Source organism: Suillus paluster, assembly GCF_016628075.1.
Source record: "Suillus paluster strain FC165 chromosome Unknown EDB91scaffold_7, whole genome shotgun sequence".
Classification (NCBI taxonomy): Eukaryota; Fungi; Basidiomycota; class Agaricomycetes; order Boletales; family Suillaceae; genus Suillus; species Suillus paluster.
The window spans coordinates 540,162-556,616 of record NW_024537567.1 but is presented as its reverse complement, the minus strand read 5'-3'; the positions used below and the strand labels follow the sequence as shown (position 1 = coordinate 556,616).

Genomic DNA, 16,455 nt, shown 5'->3' with positions numbered 1-16,455 from the left:
TGATACTGCCAAACGCATCATCCAATAATCTCCGGTCACCTTCGCAACGACCTATTCGTGAACACTGCTGAGGACCGTTGATGCCGCTGACCACGGTCAAACTTGTCCTCACACTCAGCCGACTTCGGCATACTCTAGTCAAGCATTTCTCAGGATCACTCAAATACTAGATACATCGCCTTACGAGGCCATCCATCATCCTGAATACTACTAGACCTGCTCCATTCGTACACTTTCAAGGTCCCCTTCTTCATCCTGATTCGTATTACCTTATGCTTTGAGAAAGTTCGCGTGGACTCCACGTCTCCCTATCAGTGACACATCAATGAGCCATAAGTAGATCAGAACTCACAGTGAATATGGTCAGATCCAAACGTCGATATCTGCCGGATCCCTTTTCAGTACATCATATCTTCGGAACATCCAACAAGCAGAGACCCACAAAGTAGTAGCTGTGATCGTACCCTTCATGCTTCCTTACTCGTACCTGTACCTCATCATGCCCAGCCACCCGCGCAGCCTCGAGGAACTTCTCCGGGTGCAGTTGGTACAGGAAATTATCCGCCGTTCCCTATGTATCCATCATACTATATTAGCTCTCAAGAACTTCCTCAGGGTCGTACAACCCCTAAGAAGACAAGACAAAACACGCACATAGTCCACAAGAATATTCACCGCACCTTTCACCTTCCCAATCATCACTGTTGCATCGTACCGGTCCTTCCCCTCCGCGATACCCCCAGCAAGATATCCCGAGAATGCTTTCGTCCCCCACGGCACCTCTGACGGCTCGCAGATCGGCGAAAACCCAGATGCACTACGATATTGCTTCGTCCCAGATAGGAGTGACGCAAGGTACAGCGTCAGCGCCCCGTGTCCACCCATCGAGTGTCCAAAGATTGACTGGCGTGTGAAGTCCTATGGGTGTTGCCGTCAACATGCAGCAAAGAAGGGGAGGAAAGACCCTGGGACGTACGAGAGGCATGCCTGCTTTTTCGAGCACCTGGGGTAGCTCTTGAGTAATATGTGTGAGCATATTGTAATGCTTCGACCACTTGGGATTCGTTGCATTCAGATAAAACCCAGCACCTGTCCGTCCTTGTTAGGTGAGGATGAGCACCAGAATCGGAGATTACCAACCACTGCCAAAGTCCCAATCTACATCTTCACCTTCGGTGCCCGTGCCGCGCGGGGAAGTGTCCGGGAAGAGCAGTGCGATGCCCTGAGCTGCCGCATCGCGCATGAAACCGCCTTTCTGGGCTCTGTGTTCCGTCATGGGAGTTTGCAGGTCCCAGGGGAGAAGTAATTGAAACGCACCCATTATCCTCCGTGCAGGTCAGTCCCGCAAGGTAGACAAGCACCGGAACCTTCCCCTGAGCAGCGTTGGCAGGGATGAAGAGGTTGAACTGGGTATAGGTATCGCCTAGAGCTGCAGACTAGCATCGGTGGAATCATTATCAGTAGTACTGTGGCGTTCCCACCACTGCCAAACGACGTACTTTAAACTTGTACTTTGCGAGCGTCCCCTCATAGTGCTTGTTCGATGAAAGTTGTTCGAGCGACATAACATAGTCTGGCATAGTTAGATGTACTATCTGTTGAGTTAATGTCGATGATACTTGACACGATGGGAAGATCAAGGCTGTCAAATTTACAAGCTCGCGAAACGGACAAGAATAATTCGCGCTTGGGGTGAGATGGCTGAGATGCTCGTCTCATGACATGACATACCCCTGCTTCTCCGGGCCACCCCCCGGTCATGGTATTAATTTGTCCTACTGCACCTACATGAAATGGTACGTGAGACAGTATCAGATCACTAAACAGTCCTGACTTCGGTAGTAAGCAATTAGATACGATACGACTAGTAATGATGCGGCAGATACTTGATCCTGTATTTACAATGTGATGCGGGTATGGCACGATGCGAAGTGGTCTAGTCTCGTTCGAGTACAGGCGGGGTTAACGATTTCGTGGGTGGCGTAGGTGGGGTCTCTTCGTGAGGAGGCGTCGGGGGTAAAGATCTCTCTTTCGGTGATGGAGGTGCATTTGATGTCGAAGATTTCGATGCTTCTGCTGAGTGGGAGGTACGCTGTATCGATTCTTCTTGCACTTTTGATACCATCTCTCCAAGTGCAGGGTGCATTTTCAGCAGCGGGCTTGACATCGACCTGGGAGACGGACTGCAGTCCGAGAGGTTTTGTTCCATCCTCTCCCGCTGACCTTCAACCACGCCGTTCTCTAGCGTACGCTCGTCTTCGCCGCCCTCGTTCTCCTCCACCCCGGCGAGCAAGTCTGCAACACCAAGGTAAAACGAAGCAGGCTTAAACGGAATTTCCTTCCCTCGAATTGCAGCCCACGTATATCGCGCAGCGTTCGTCCATCCAACAAGGTCTAGGTGGTTCACGGGAGAAAGGGTACCGAGATATGTGCCCTGCAGACGTATTCAAGAAGATATACACACCGAGTCATTCTTCGCACTCACCCACTTGGCTGATTCGACGCTAACCAGCCCATCGTTCGGTCCTTCCTTCTCTAAGATGACGCTGTGCGGCCATTTCCATGTATCGATAAGCCCTGGTTCATAACATGCGCCCCAGCTAAAATAATGCACACCCTCAACGTCAGGTGTCTCCTCGTTGAAGCGGCGCATACTCTCTAGCGTAAGACATTCGAATGCCTTTCCATCGCCGCCACCGTTTGGTAGGAGCTCAAGCAGCGCAAGTACGGATGGAAGATGCTGCGATGCGAGCGACATGAAGTGGTCGGCGAAGGAGGAGCCCCGATGTGGAGTAGCAATCGTAGTGATGCTTATCACAGAAAACTTGCGTTGGGCGAGGTGCGTCGTGAGGTAACGGCAGTCGAGACCGCCCTGTATGTGTCAGTAAGGGTGAACTTCTATCTCGGCACTTTGCTTACCATGCTATGCCCTATGAGGTGGACAGCCCGGCCAGGATAGACTTCTGAAATCTTCTTCTCAAGAACTTTTGCACGGTCTACAGGAGAACTTGTTGCAGGGACTCGCGTGATGAGAACTTCACAGCCATTTGACTCCAGGGCTTCCTTGATACCACGCCAATGTGCGACCTGTAAGGGTGCAAGGGAAGGTCCGACGGTTACGGTGTCAAACCCAAGAAGTCCATGGCAGAACACAACGGGGGCTTTTGGTGCGCGATCTATACACAAGTAGTTAGCCCAAGCTCTAAGTGTGAAGAACTACAAGCATACACTTCTGATGAATTCTATTCGGCGACTGATCTTCCTCAGTAAGAAGTTTGTTGACGTTGTGATTGCTCCCCGAGTCTGAATCACTCTGGAACCACCATCTACTTGGAATAGGAGAAGGTGTAACCTGTGATGCGGTAGACGTATGGATCGAACGTAGCGTATCAATAGACGAACGAGTGGGTAGGGAGTGGGTGAGCGATAAATATGGGTCAGTGAGGTGAATCGCAGGATCTGTGGATGATGCGGGGAGCCCAAGCTGAATGCGTGGAGAAATGGAAGTTACAGTCGCTGACGGGAGGGTAGAGCGCAGGTTGCTAAGCAGTGGAGGTGGTCGACTGAGCAGCCGAGTAGGCGAAAAACATGGCGGCAATCGCGCACGTGGGGGTACTGTCGGAAGGATGCTGTCACTCAACGCCTCGTTCAACAAAGATAGTCCCGGAGACGGTGGACGCGAAGATGAGGGTGAGTCATTTGGAGTCGACCCGGAACTGGATGCTGTCCCTCTGACAGACGACGATGACCACCGTACAACAGGTGCTGGCTGTTTCTGATTAGCAGACATACTAGAAAGGGGGTGCTGGAGTGCACATGAAGGAAGGGCAGACGCCGGAGAAGCGCTGAATGACCTGCCGTGAAACCCACGTGCAGTCCTGCTATTGGCCTTCGTTATTGCAACGGACGAGGAACGGGTGCTCCACATCCCAGACCAACTAGCAGGTATTTCCTCGTCACTTCGACTGTTGACTAGCTGCTCGAGGCGGGAAGTAAGCGTCTTACGAGTGGAACTCACCGTTGTCGACGGCGACAGAGATAAGTCATACATAGCATGCTCGTCCCTGCTCGTCCGAGCTTGCTGCAGGGGTTGAAATCACAACTTTTGGTAATTGTTATAAGTGGCTGTGCTATATTTCAAGCTCATCATCAACTGTGCACAAATTCACAATGCATGGTCCATCGCTGCCATCCGTCCTCAAGTCAAAGCCTGCCACCCATGACAGTGAGCAAGGACATATTCTTGATGTGGGACACGAGCTGACATTGGTGACAGCAACGACTACGCCTGATCAGCTAAAAGCTGGTCTCGCCCGTGTCACCTCTCCTGAAGAGTAAGTTATGCTTCACTGCACCCGCGCGTTCTCATTCGCCCATAGGACACCGATATACATATGCGCATTTCAAGGTATGCGGCATCATGCTGTCTGATATTTGCCCGTTCACTCGCGCCTGTAGATTGTAACAGACTGTTCCCTTCACGCGATCGCGTCATGCTGCACCGTAAACGTGACCACAATTCAGAAGAAGATAGAGATATCATTACATGGAACGAATAACACCCCACATGTTCCGGACAGCATCCATGCACATTGTTCAAGGTTCCGATTGCCTCAACTTGCAGGAGCTGTCAACCCGCGAGCCCTGCAGTGCATTTTTCTGACTACCACATCAATGACGGATACCGTTTATCTCAATTTTGGCCAGAATCGGATATGAACCTATCGCAGTTGAATACCACGTACAAATCTAGTGCCAAAGAAACGCACAACAAGAGCAATGAAAACACAAAGCACCGCGAACTGAATTACGTGAAGTGGGCTCGGATCCGCTCTCGGTACGCCTGATCCAACTCCTCGAGGTCCATGCAAATCCACCAGCTCTTAAGTGCGGCGTACACTGTTGCGCGGTTCTGTGGGTCCGGAACAAGAAGGATGCGAGACGAGGATCTTGGCTACACGTCCGTAAACAATCAGGAGATCGGTCATTAATTCGAAAGATGCAGTTGGTGTTAATTTGTGGAGGACTGAAGACAGTAAGTAATCTCGGGCACGCACCATCGCGAAGCGGACCCCAAATAGGTTCATGGAAGCAAATCTTTCCGTCGAGGATGCGTTGTTTTGTTCTGTCATCTTGAGCCGTCGCATGTTGAGACAGAACAAAGCCCTGAGAGTCCACGATGTCGTCGAGGGAAACGCCAGACTGTGAGGAACTAGCAAAGTCGAATGGATGGCTTCCGCTTCAACAGTCCGAGCATTAACTCTGAACGTGATTGCCCGTGACAAAATTGCAGAACTACGCACGTCAACATCGCAAAAAGCGTCACGCCTGCGCTCCAGCAGTCAGATGGCATGCCAACATAGCCGAGATGCTTGTGGTCGAGCGCCAGAACACCCTCTGGTGGGAGATAGGAGATGGTTCCACAAACATGCAAGGTTTCTTGGTAAGCTTTTGGACGTGCAAGACCGAAGTCGGCGATCTGAATGCGCGGGTATGGTCCAGGTGAGAAAAGAAGGATATTTTCTGGCTGTTCATGGCAGGATGAAGTTAGCAATCTAAAACACGCGCGGAGCATCACCTTAAGGTCTGCTTTATGATCAGCCAAGACCTCGCGGAAGACAAATACGAGCCTTACCTCTGTGCGAGATCATCCGATCGTGTAGGTACTTCAAGCCCTTGAGTAGTTGGTACATGATGTACTTTGCCTCCCCTTCGCACAATCGATGTCTTGAGTGCGTTGTGATGTACGTGAAAAGGTCGCCGCCGGTACAGAGTTCAAGCATGATATATCTAATGCATACAATTTCCTGCTTTAGTGGCAAACCAGTAAAAAGCGACGCACAAGAATTCCGGATCCATATCAACAGCATATACTCTGTTAATATTGGGCTGTTTAAATCAAGATCATGAAATTTAGGATGAGAAGATAAAATTATGGACGAACATGGTACAGGTTCATGAGCAAAGTTGCCTCTTTCATCTCCTTTTTGAGGTCACTACCTTCTTTGCGCCTGATAATCTTGCAGGCAGCTTGTTGATGTCCTGTGGTATCAAGCGCAAGCTGTACAGTGGCATAACTACCACTCCCAAGGCAGTGGGATGTGATGAGGAATCGACCAAGGTCCTGCGTGGACCCTTTAGAATCAGCAGGCTGTTTCCGTGAACGGTACTGACTTTGTATGACTGTGTTTGTGACTGAGAAGGCTGTGACACGTGTTTTTCGTGTTTTTCATGAAGATGCTTCCACTTGACTATGCACTGGAACGCTGGTAGCTGCTCAGCAAGGCACAAAGTCGCACATCGTTGATACATACTCTGCGAGGCCGGTATTCTGAAGGTATCGCCATTCATGACAATGACAGACGCTTTGCGGATTTTGTGCCCATTCAAAATGAGTCCGTTTGTTGATAAGTCCTTTGAAACGGTTAGTAAACCAGTAAGACGGTGTGTGTACTAGCTACTGACCTGGCACGATACAATGATTCCTCCGGTGCTGGACTGAACCCTGCCCAACGCGTGTCAGGGGACATGTGAACTCGTAAAATATGTGAGCTGACGCGTGTATCTTGCAATGTAGGCTGGAAACCACGATGTCTGGTATCACGTACGAGCTGCATATGAGCAAGTGAGTAAACAAGATAACTCAGGACAAAGGATGCGTCAAGCGACCAAAGAGATGGGTTCCTTCCGATGGTTATAGGCTTCCCTATACTCAAAGTGATAGCTGCGTATCGGATCGTTATTAATGATTACCCGGCCTAGAGGAACAAGCATAGAATCCATGCCTTCTGTGCGTCCATCTGTGGTCGTTGTAACGAATTTGGCGCATACATCCGATCTTGACAAGGTCTGCGAACGTGCTGACTCTGAAGCGACAAACGAGGGTACAGGCTGAGTCGGTCCTAGTGAGTTTGTCTGTGCTTCCATGCTTGTTGGAGAAGAAACAAGAAGCAACGCAGACGCGACTCAGGGCTTTATCCAGCTGCAGAGGGGTCATTGCTAATTTTGGAATTTGACCCCGACCTTACCTCACCGCACATTCACTTTGAGTCTCAACTGATGGTGATATATTTGACGTGTTCCTCCACCGCACGTGTTATGCATTAATCGTATCCCTTGCCGCTCCTTTGCTTCACTCGCTTGTTCTTTTTGTTATGCTTCTTCCCATTACTCTCACCACCAGCACTCGCAACCACTGCAGCCAGTTTCGCACTCCCTTCTCCCAATGGAGTACCATCGTCGGCCACCATATTCTGATGAGGATATATTCTTCCTCTCGAGAACTCTTGGCCATTACGAGAAGTACCTTTGACAAATGCTCGTGCTGATAGATTCGAATTGTGAGCGAAGAACTCTTGGTCGACGGCTTGAGATTTCTGCCCCTGCCCTTGAGCAACAAGTATGGGAGACGGATTAGGTGGCACGAAGGTATCCGCGTCTTTTCCAACTCTCGTGACGGGTGCACGTTTCTTTCCTGTCATTCGCAGCAGCGATAGGTCGTGGGTTTTTTGATTGAAAGATTCCTCAGGTGTGTCCGGTGGTGGATGGCAGAAGAGTAGCTTTCCGTTGACATAATCCTTTAGGATATACCGTGCTGCTCGGGCTTCGTCTGGATTACCTTGACCGGACCGCATGAACCCCCGGGCAACTGCAGAACTGATGAAAAAGGAGTGGTGTTAATCAAATAAAGAGAGCTCACTTGCATATGCAATCAAGAAGTCCTCCGCAGTGATCTTCCCGTCACCTCCCTCTTCTATACCCCTGGCTTTAATAGCCAAACCGTAAGTTGCTTCAAGCACCTCCTTTGGTATCCGTTTGGCCACCAGGGCTACAGGACCACTGTGCTCTCTCATTTGGTCAATTGGTAGTACACCGTCGCAAACCAGCGCCGCCTTGGTCGTTGCAAATTGCGGGAAGACCAGCCCAGGACAGTCACAAAGCACGATCGTTGAAGAGAGATGGATAGTTTGGAAATGCTTTGTCTTTCCAGGAGTTGACGAGACGGAGACCTTTTTTTCTCCAAGAAGGGCATTAATTGTGCTGGATTTACCGACATTGGGATAGCCAACTAGTCCGACCACTAGTTTTGTTGGAGGTTCTCTAGATGGGCCAGCGAATACTGCAGATGGGTCAGCTGTGGGTCCTGATCTGAATAAAAACCAATCGGCCCTTACCTGATAGATCTGGAGCAGCTGTGACGAAGAGATCTTCGAGCTCTAATACTGAAAGAACTTTGGTACGAGGATCCTGTCCGTCGGGACTATCTTCCTCTGTGTGAACGTACTCATGTTCGTCGTCTGTGTCACTTGCCGAATGATGTGGCGATTCCGGTACCGACTCTTCTGCGAAGCCATCATCACTGACGTCGTCGCGGGGTGTAGACGGACCATCTGAATCGGATAGTGAAATGTCATCTCTATGATCCTCCTCATGTAGTCGTGCCTCTTCGGCCTGAGAAATAGCATCCCGGCGGGCTTGCTGCAATGCAGCAGCATTCGCAGCGGAGAAGAATGCGTATTGTATTCCTTGACCATCAAAATAATCTGCCCATATTCGCCTTGGGGTGAAGGGTTCGAATGAAGATAGTCCATGGATTACGACTAAACCATGCTCACCTTTGCGTCGCAGTGAGTAGATCGGCCTTATTGATTAACAGGAGACCTTTGCGCTTATCTCTTCCAGTACCCGCCTCCCCTTCTGCACCTTCCACGTCTTGGACATACGATTCAAGATCTTCGCACCTGAATCTTAGTGGATTGCGAGCATCTACGATTTGCACGACTAGATGTGATCGCTCCAAGACACGCCACAATTGCCTCCAGACTTCGATATTGCGTTCGAATGGTGTCAACAGAAATTTGTCCTCCTCTTGAAGCCTTCATAGATGTGTGAGTGGCTGCAGAAGATCGCGTGTTTCCTACATACTGAGCGAGCCCTCTTCGCCACTCTAGGAACGCATCCTTCTCTTGTCGATCTAATTGTAATGTTGTAATTGATTTCGTCCATGGAGGTCTTCTGGGCACCCTGAGTCGCTCCTTGTTTTGCTGGTGCTTCTTCAGAGTCGACTGCTCCTCCTGATCGGTGAGAAGATTGGGATTGTGTGTTGACCCTGCAGGAGACTGGATGATTTTCACATTCCGTCGTTCTACCTTTCCGCGTGAGGCGATAAACCAAAGAAAAATATATTCACGCACCAGCCGTAAATTCCGTGCCCGCCAACTGTGCTGTGTTCAGGAATTCATCTAAGTCTCTCTCCTGCGTAACAGATTTCAGGCGGGTTGTTGAGTCAACTTCGGTTGTATACTGAGCACCATGAGCAAACGCATGCAAAACGCAAAACATCGCGCACAAGACCGGACTCATGTCTTTCTCTGGCATCTTTGAACTTTTTATTGATGATAGCTCGCCCAAGTCCCGACGGATTCTGGTTCTTCTGTCTTGGTGGCTATCATTGCACAGCGTAAGCAGTTAGCTTCTCAACTTTTGCCTTTGGCTCACCATGATCTCCAAAGTCTGATCGGATTAGAGTCTAATCAAGTGAGACGGTGGCCCCGATTCGAGATTATCACTGCTATATTTGGTCATCAAGCATTTCCTTCCGTGACTCGGCATTGGCAAACCAAGATAATAGTAAACCTATCGTCCCCACACTCGAGCCTCGGTATAGAAGGATTTATGGAATCTGGTTGTAAGCGTGACTAGTACTTCAACCTGAGGCTTTTATCAGGTCAAGATAGCCTCATCTAATCTTTCTGCGTCCTCACGCGAAAGACTCAGAATCCAAAGAACGCCACGAGGAAGATGGCCAACGATGCATTGGAGCGCGTTGGGGCAAGGGGTGGAATCAAATCTTACTCTACACAAGGTAGCGCCGCAGAGGTACTAAGTCGGGCGACCGATCGTCGAGCATCCCCGAGCACAGAGGCAGAGTTTTGAAATACTCTCATTCTTACTCAGCCTACCTTTGGATATCATATTAGAGGTTCGTCCGTCATCATCAAAATTCGAGATAACCACTGATTGGATTGGATTACTACATACAGTGTGCAGGAAATTCAACGTTGCAAACATATCATGCACTACTTCGACTCAATTTGATCAACTCAGCAACGACCTGCGTATCGTGCGATCAACAACAGCACCAATGCGTCGCGGAGTGCGTGTCGGCCTATGTCGGCCTGCTCTCTTGTTGGGATCAAAATCGATCCAGGCACATGTCCGTGCCAGCCGCTGGCTGAGATTACAGAGCGCAAAGGGTGAGTCATCAGGTGAACACTAGATACAAAGCAAACTACTCCAACTCACAATGTGAATGCAATGACTATGTTTATTACAGCAATCACTGGCCTTAGTGCACTCCTCACCGTCTTGCTTGCATGCACCGATAGACACTATAGATGCTGTCAAAGCAACAATAACGGTGAGGAAGGAGAAACGCATTGTTTGTGGAAACTGGTATGGGTTCTGCTGAAGGGCTTGAGTGATCTCTTTGAGGTGAGATGGACGGTAGGAAGATGTCTTGCTTATATACGATCCTGAAAGTCGATACTTATGTGATTCGGTTTAGCAGGATGATGGATTCTGATACTGTATGATGAGAGTTTAGGCAGAACCTATCCGTTCCAGTGATCTAGCGGTAGGTGGAGCCAGTGACCTATGTGCGATGTTGCAGTTTATTTGAAAGTCAGTGACATAATTCTACAACTATTTAATATCGACGAACTTTCTTCCGCTTGGCGCTTCTATTCACTTGTGAACCCGGAAGAACAGAATGGTCCATTCTCCCATGGTGTTTGCCGGGAGAAGCACCCTGGAAATGGCAAAGGTGTGCGCACCTGAGATCAACTTGCGTATGTGGTTGGCTTGATGTCCACTGACTCCAAGGCTCGAGACCGCCCCCTTTGCTATCTGACACTTCAACTTGAACGTTTACTCTGTATTCCGTTAACCGTGGGTTAGCTTGGTGAGTTGAACCCGACCACTGCCGAGCCAGTATTATGGCGGACGATCTAAATTGGTATGATTGTCGCGGCAGCCCTTACCCTTGTCTACACGGCTTTTGAGAAACGTGCTGTCAGGGATGGCCTTGCAAAGACATCCCTGAGCCTAATGACACGCCTCGGTACATGTACTACACAGAGTAGCTCCACCATAGGTGTAACCGGATCCGTTGGGGCAACTTGAAGGGTCCCGGAGGGTGCAGTGCAGCGAGAGCAAAACAAGAGTAGATTGACGTACACCTCTTATCACCCCAAATGACTGCATGGTTAAAAAATACGCGTGAATTGAAAATTGTACTAGCGCTATATAATTCCTTTTATTGTACATCATGTTCATTGTAACACATAAATCCGATAGAACTCAAGCCAAGAGGGCCTAAGACAGTACTCAGGCTCAGACCATCCACGATATCCTTCGACACGGAAGGGACGCCTTACTAGTTCGCCTTCAAGTTAGCATGGCCTAGAAAACATCAACCGCGCAATCTTGGCGCAATCTAATGCTTTTACAGCGCTTCTAAACTTACTCAACCAGGGTGCCCTACTTACGTCGGGCTGGCAGGGATTACTAGCTTCTGCCTTGCAATTGGAAAGGGGGTTCGAACAGACGCTGGTCCAGTGGTCATCGACATTTCTAGTTTTGACTCTCGGTGATAGAGTGTCGACGCACAGTCATTCATTATTGTCAAGACAACATCTTCTAGGTTCTCGTGTGGCAGTCGCATGACCTCGACACCATCCGTGAAGTTCGCGCCCATCGCACCAGTTGTAGGTTGACAGTTGACATAACCCTTTCGTCCAACGTACTCATACAGCATTGCAGATGAATCTGCCACAAGCGGGGACAAGTACACGACGCCGTCCAGGTCTTCCCCAGTTTGGCGTCCAGTTAGACATCGTACACATCGCCCATTGTGAGAGGACTCAGATAGTCCTCGATCAACAGCAGCTCGCGTGGGGAACGGTTTATGAACTGGCACGAGGCGTCACTCGTGGGATATGGACGTTCGGCGACATGACAGAACATCGTTTGCGTAAACTCAAGGGTTCAAATGCGGAAGCCGCATGGAAAGTGGCTGCTGTCATTGGAGACAAAGTGCCATCTGCGATGAAAGCACCATCAGAACTTTGGTATGAACTTCAATCACCTCACGAATCGCAAGCTAAATATGTCGTGAAGGCTTGAATACGATCGGGAGCAGCTTGGGATTGTTGAAAATAAAGGTCGCGGCCTGGGATCTATGGGAGACTGGGAGGGAAAAGATAATTGGTACGGAGGCAAGATCCAGCAAGTTGCTCGAATCATCAAGGCTGGGAAAACGTTCAAATTCGAGCTCGAAAAACCTGAGATTCGGCGGTCACATCGATTCGCTCGGTTTCTGGGATCTCGACGCATCCTCCAAGTCCGTCTCCCAGACAATCTGGCTCGGACATATGACACAGATGGTGCGGCAGCTCTCAAATTTCTGACGTCTAGCAAATTCGTGCTGTGTGGCCGCGTCTTCGTACCATTTCATGCAAAGGAAGGGAGTGTCTACCTCTTTGAAACAAATGAAAACATAGATCGGCAGACTAACCCGGGAGATGGCGACGGTCACCGACTAACACTTCACGACTTTATAGAGTGGCATAATCCACTGGGGTTAAATGCAAAACAGGTGCATACATTTTCGTCCATGTGATGCAGCCCTGACACGCACCTCGAGTAGCCTATCAGCAAATGGTCTACACGAATGGGGCTCGGCATATCAACTTCAGTACCGACAATAGAATTTTCTCCTGAGAATATATGCTTCATTGATGACCAACGTAGCATCTCCTTTAGCTTCTAAATTATGATGGTTTTGACTGTTGTTTTGCAGATGCTGTGGGCTGCGGCGAGGGAAAGCCTCCAGCTGAGAAAATTATGACAGATGGGTGCGGGTTCATCAGTGGAGCAGCCTTGACTGCCATCATGCGAGTAATGCAATATCCGAGTAGACCGACAGCCGTGCAGGGACGAATCGCTGGTGCCAAGGGAATGTGGGTCCTGCACCCAGATCCTGAGCATCAAGTCGCCGATGGACCACCAAAGATTTGGATACGTAACTCACAAAACAAAATCAATCTTGGGCCGCTGCGCGACGTTGACACTGCCCATAGAATTTTCGATCTCCTCGCGCCGTCTCGTGTAACTGGACCGAGCCGTTTATCCAGTCAGACTCTGGTAAACTTAGCGCACAATGGTGTCCCCACTGATAGGCTGAGGGAACTAATGGCCGATGGGCTGCACAATGAAGTCCGCCAACTCACTGAATGGAATGGTCGAGATTCAATGCTCGTAGTGTGGCGGGCTGTAGAGCGTGCAGGCCGGGTGGTGATTTGCAGGCTGCGGCGTCGCATTGCTGGTCAGGCGCGTGCACTCGGCCTTGGCCAACTCCGACCCAGCGAGGAGCTGGATGACGAGATTGACGACCACGATGGTGACCGCGATGATGTCGCAGTGAACCAGCCACTGGCCGCCTCGGGTCCCCGGAGTCGTAATCCCCATAGTGGCCAACCAACCACTCTGTATGAATGTGTTCTCGAGCTTCTCCAGGCAGGGTTTCACCCCTTGAAGCTCGAACTACTCTTTCGTAAACTCGAAAGTGTAGTGACGCTAGTACTGGACGATTATGTAGGAAAGTTTCACATTCCAGTCAAGGAATCCCTTGAGGCCTACATCATACCAGGTAAGTAGCTTCACCAATCACTGTTGCTCGTCTAATCGAACCGCAGATCCATATGGGGTCCTTGAGGAGGGCCAGATCCATTTTCGCTCGTCGGAACTCATCACCGATCCTGAGAGTGGAACCCAAATGGATATCGTAACAGGATCTGTCTTAGTAGGCACTTCAGTTTATTGCAAGGTTTGTCCTGAAATTTTATGATTAGGTGTGGAGGAATCCCACGAGACTACCCTCGGATGTCCAGAAGGTAAGAAAAACAGTGTTTCGTAGAAAGGCCTCCGAGTCATGAAACACGCATCAGGTCACTGCCGTCAGCCACCCAAAGTTGGCAAGTTACTTTGACGTCATTATCTTTCCGGTGAAAGGCCAGCGCTCACTGGCGAGTTACTTGGGTGGTGGAGGTCAGCATATTTCTCCTCAGGCTTATTCTCGAGGCATCTACTAACACCACTTTGTAGATTATGACGGAGGTGAGCTTACCTCTTATGTTTTCCTCACTTGATGATTTATTTTCGAAGATACGGTCGTGTTGGTCTGGTCTAAGCATCTCGTTGAGAACTTTAATACGGCCCCGATGTGCGAGACACCCTCGAATTTGAGTAATGACTTTGAGCGAGAGGTCGAAGATATTGCTGATTTTGACCAACGAGTATCCAGGCTCTCTGACAAAGAGGCTCAAACAGCTTTTCAGAATGTTTTGCTACTTGGGCTTGCGGAGACGAAGAAAGGTCTCTATTCAAACTTTCACGACTTAGCTGTGTATAAGCACGGATATGCAAGCGCAGCAGCCATTCGACTTGCGTATATGTAAGTGCTTCAAGTTGCATTGCTGCGATGCTCGTTTCATAATATGTGGTGCAGGTTCACGACGTGCGTGGATGCAAGCAAGACTGGACTGCGGGTCAAATCCCATGTTTTCGAGGCAGACCGCAAATCTTACGGGAACGGGAAGCCGCGTTACAAGGCTCTTGAAAAAAGCAAAGAGGACCAAACAATATTCACGCGAGCGGGATCAGCACCTTTCATCCTCGATATCCTTGTGGACGAGGGTCGTCGCTTACGCGTCGAATTTCTTAAGAAGTACTCAAGTCTCCAAAAGCCCTCTACCCGTATGGTGGACCATGACGCCCATCTCACCCTTCCCTACACATCTGCATCTCGCAGGGCCACGCAGGCTGTGCATGTCGGTTTCCATGGACTGCAAGTCAACTTGACCGTTGCCAAAAAGCATGTCGAAAAGGCACACGAGGACTGGCAACGTGCCATTGCTATGCGGAACAGTGCTTCAAAAGTCAGGGGGTGTTCTGACCCTAAGGAACAAGAGATCCAAAAAGCTGCGCAATACTTTGCGCAACGGCCGTTGTTCCAAGACACACTCTTTTTTTCCCAGGAGGAACTCAAAACTGTTATGGCATCGTACGCTTACACTCTCTCCCCGACGTTCGGATTCTCTGTTGCCTTCGCAGAGCTTTGCGCCATCAAGGCGCGAGCGCAAGGCGCAGTCCTTTTCGAGGATAAATTTGCACAAGTAATGAACATACCTAGCAATATCCTGCGAGCCCTTTCGCAGGCACAGGATGATGTGGATGATTGAGTTTGTATTTTTGCCATGGCATGATGGTCATTCAGTGCATCGGTATATCTCATCGAATCACTTGTCTTATTCTCAATACTCGCTACCTGCTAGCGCTCTAAAACCATCTCTGTGATACATAACGATGACCGATAGTTACCCAGACGGCCAGCTTTGTGTGTCCATTTGACTGCTTTTAGATGATACACCACCCTTGTCCCCAATCTTCCGCTCCAATTCAAGCCAAATCACACTCATTCAATTAGTTCATGTAACTCACACGTACCACTTTGGTGCTAGACAAACACACTTAAGCACTGCGGGTTTCGTGCTACTAAAAGGCGGAGAGGACTTACCTTAGTGATTGAATATCGCCTTTCCATGCATCCATATGCATATAAATGCATAAGTAGCGTCTACAATGGGGATCTTATGATGAGGATCACGATCCCTTCGAAGATAGTCTTGATACAATTTATATTTGAGCGGAGCAATTTTTTGGTTGTACCTCACCTGCTTTGTGGTTTGTTATAAGGATGCCTCACGTTGTGCTCGTCCAAGGTTTGCGGTGAACACGGAGGCAACCTGTGTGCGTGCTCCGAAACACCGCATCGCAAGTGATGGTTGCAAAATAGTCCACAACTTCGTATGATGAATTTGGGGCACCCAGGAAGAACCGCTGAAGGTCGGCCGCGGCAGTTGACTCTGCAAGTGTTGCGCGCATGTCGACAGTGATATCACGTTCAATATCTCGCGTCTAACCAAGGAAGCTTTTAACTTTCAGACACGCAGCCTGAGATTGCTACGTCTGCTAACCAGTGCCTTCGATGAGATGAGCGCGCGAGTAGGAGATTGGCGCAGTGACGGTACAGCTGATGTTTTGTTGACTATTACTACTACCTCTTTTACAACAGTATTCGTTATGATATCGCTAATGTCAGTCACAGTAGCAACCGTTGATGATCATGCTTACGACGGCTGGTAGGGGATCCAGGTCAGCAGATGGAATCCATACTTTGACAACTCTGCCCGCGACAAACACGTCCTTCAGTTTGCTCAAATGGTTACTGCAAAGTGACAATTAAAGAAGAACCAACAACGGACTTGAGAAAAAAATTGTTTCGCGGGACGGTACGAACGCCTTGTGATGACCAAGCCCTTATCCAGAACTCGA

General features: G+C 49.4%; 6 protein-coding genes across 6 annotated transcripts; 2 read left to right on the top strand and 4 right to left on the bottom strand.

The window, feature by feature from the left end:
* Positions 1–270: 270 nt before the first annotated feature.
* EDB91DRAFT_1235266 (carbohydrate esterase family 1 protein) lies at positions 271–1,565 on the bottom strand (the record flags this gene model as incomplete). Its single annotated transcript, XM_041321296.1, has 8 exons — positions 271–296; positions 353–383; positions 443–571; positions 655–918; positions 977–1,089; positions 1,141–1,262; positions 1,318–1,436; positions 1,500–1,565. The coding sequence occupies 8 exons, from the start codon at positions 1,563–1,565 to the stop codon at positions 271–273; spliced, it is 870 nt and encodes a 289-aa protein (XP_041181398.1).
* A 371-nt stretch (positions 1,566–1,936) lies between these two features.
* Positions 1,937–3,790, bottom strand: EDB91DRAFT_1046310 (Alpha/Beta hydrolase protein; the record flags this gene model as incomplete). Its single annotated transcript, XM_041313256.1, has 4 exons — positions 1,937–2,434; positions 2,486–2,872; positions 2,920–3,176; positions 3,229–3,790. 4 exons carry the CDS (start codon positions 3,788–3,790, stop codon positions 1,937–1,939), a joined length of 1,704 nt encoding a protein of 567 aa, XP_041181397.1.
* A 376-nt stretch (positions 3,791–4,166) lies between these two features.
* EDB91DRAFT_1344414 (uncharacterized protein) lies at positions 4,167–4,559 on the top strand (the record flags this gene model as incomplete). The annotated part of the gene is made up of 4 exons (XM_041325806.1): positions 4,167–4,225; positions 4,277–4,334; positions 4,380–4,408; positions 4,459–4,559. The coding sequence occupies exons 1-4, from the start codon at positions 4,171–4,173 to the stop codon at positions 4,557–4,559; spliced, it is 243 nt and encodes an 80-aa protein (XP_041181396.1). The 5' UTR covers positions 4,167–4,170.
* Positions 4,560–5,212: 653 nt separating this feature from the next.
* On the bottom strand, positions 5,213–6,927 carry EDB91DRAFT_1046925 (kinase-like protein; the record flags this gene model as incomplete). Its single annotated transcript, XM_041313291.1, has 10 exons — positions 5,213–5,527; positions 5,579–5,589; positions 5,636–5,790; positions 5,843–5,889; positions 5,945–6,124; positions 6,175–6,266; positions 6,315–6,414; positions 6,466–6,505; positions 6,670–6,701; positions 6,754–6,927. 10 exons carry the CDS (start codon positions 6,925–6,927, stop codon positions 5,213–5,215), a joined length of 1,146 nt encoding a protein of 381 aa, XP_041181395.1.
* A 38-nt stretch (positions 6,928–6,965) lies between these two features.
* EDB91DRAFT_1109785 (uncharacterized protein) lies at positions 6,966–9,577 on the bottom strand. Its single transcript, XM_041317645.1, has 8 exons — positions 9,499–9,577; positions 9,350–9,445; positions 9,195–9,303; positions 8,926–9,145; positions 8,616–8,876; positions 8,175–8,557; positions 7,700–8,119; positions 6,966–7,648 (listed from the first exon to the last, which is right to left on the bottom strand). The coding sequence occupies exons 1-8, from the start codon at positions 9,499–9,501 to the stop codon at positions 7,104–7,106; spliced, it is 2,037 nt and encodes a 678-aa protein (XP_041181394.1). The 5' UTR covers positions 9,502–9,577; the 3' UTR covers positions 6,966–7,103.
* Positions 9,578–11,723: 2,146 nt separating this feature from the next.
* On the top strand, positions 11,724–15,582 carry EDB91DRAFT_1308673 (RNA dependent RNA polymerase-domain-containing protein; the record flags this gene model as incomplete). Its single annotated transcript, XM_041325072.1, has 11 exons — positions 11,724–11,768; positions 11,824–12,131; positions 12,181–12,658; positions 12,710–12,809; positions 12,863–13,711; positions 13,758–13,864; positions 13,914–13,955; positions 14,010–14,109; positions 14,167–14,178; positions 14,227–14,515; positions 14,570–15,582. The coding sequence occupies 11 exons, from the start codon at positions 11,724–11,726 to the stop codon at positions 15,300–15,302; spliced, it is 3,063 nt and encodes a 1,020-aa protein (XP_041181393.1). The 3' UTR covers positions 15,303–15,582.
* Between the last annotated feature and the right edge of the window lie 873 nt (positions 15,583–16,455).

Bases quoted from the DNA above. Each gene is read 5' to 3' on its own strand.
- EDB91DRAFT_1109785 (XM_041317645.1), bottom strand. The intron at 9,304-9,349 runs GTGCGCGATGTT...CATGGTGCTCAG, and splicing joins AAAGACATGAGTCCGGTCTT to TATACAACCGAAGTTGACTC. The intron at 8,558-8,615 runs GTGAGCATGGTT...CTTCACCCCAAG, and splicing joins CTACTCACTGCGACGCAAAG to GCGAATATGGGCAGATTATT.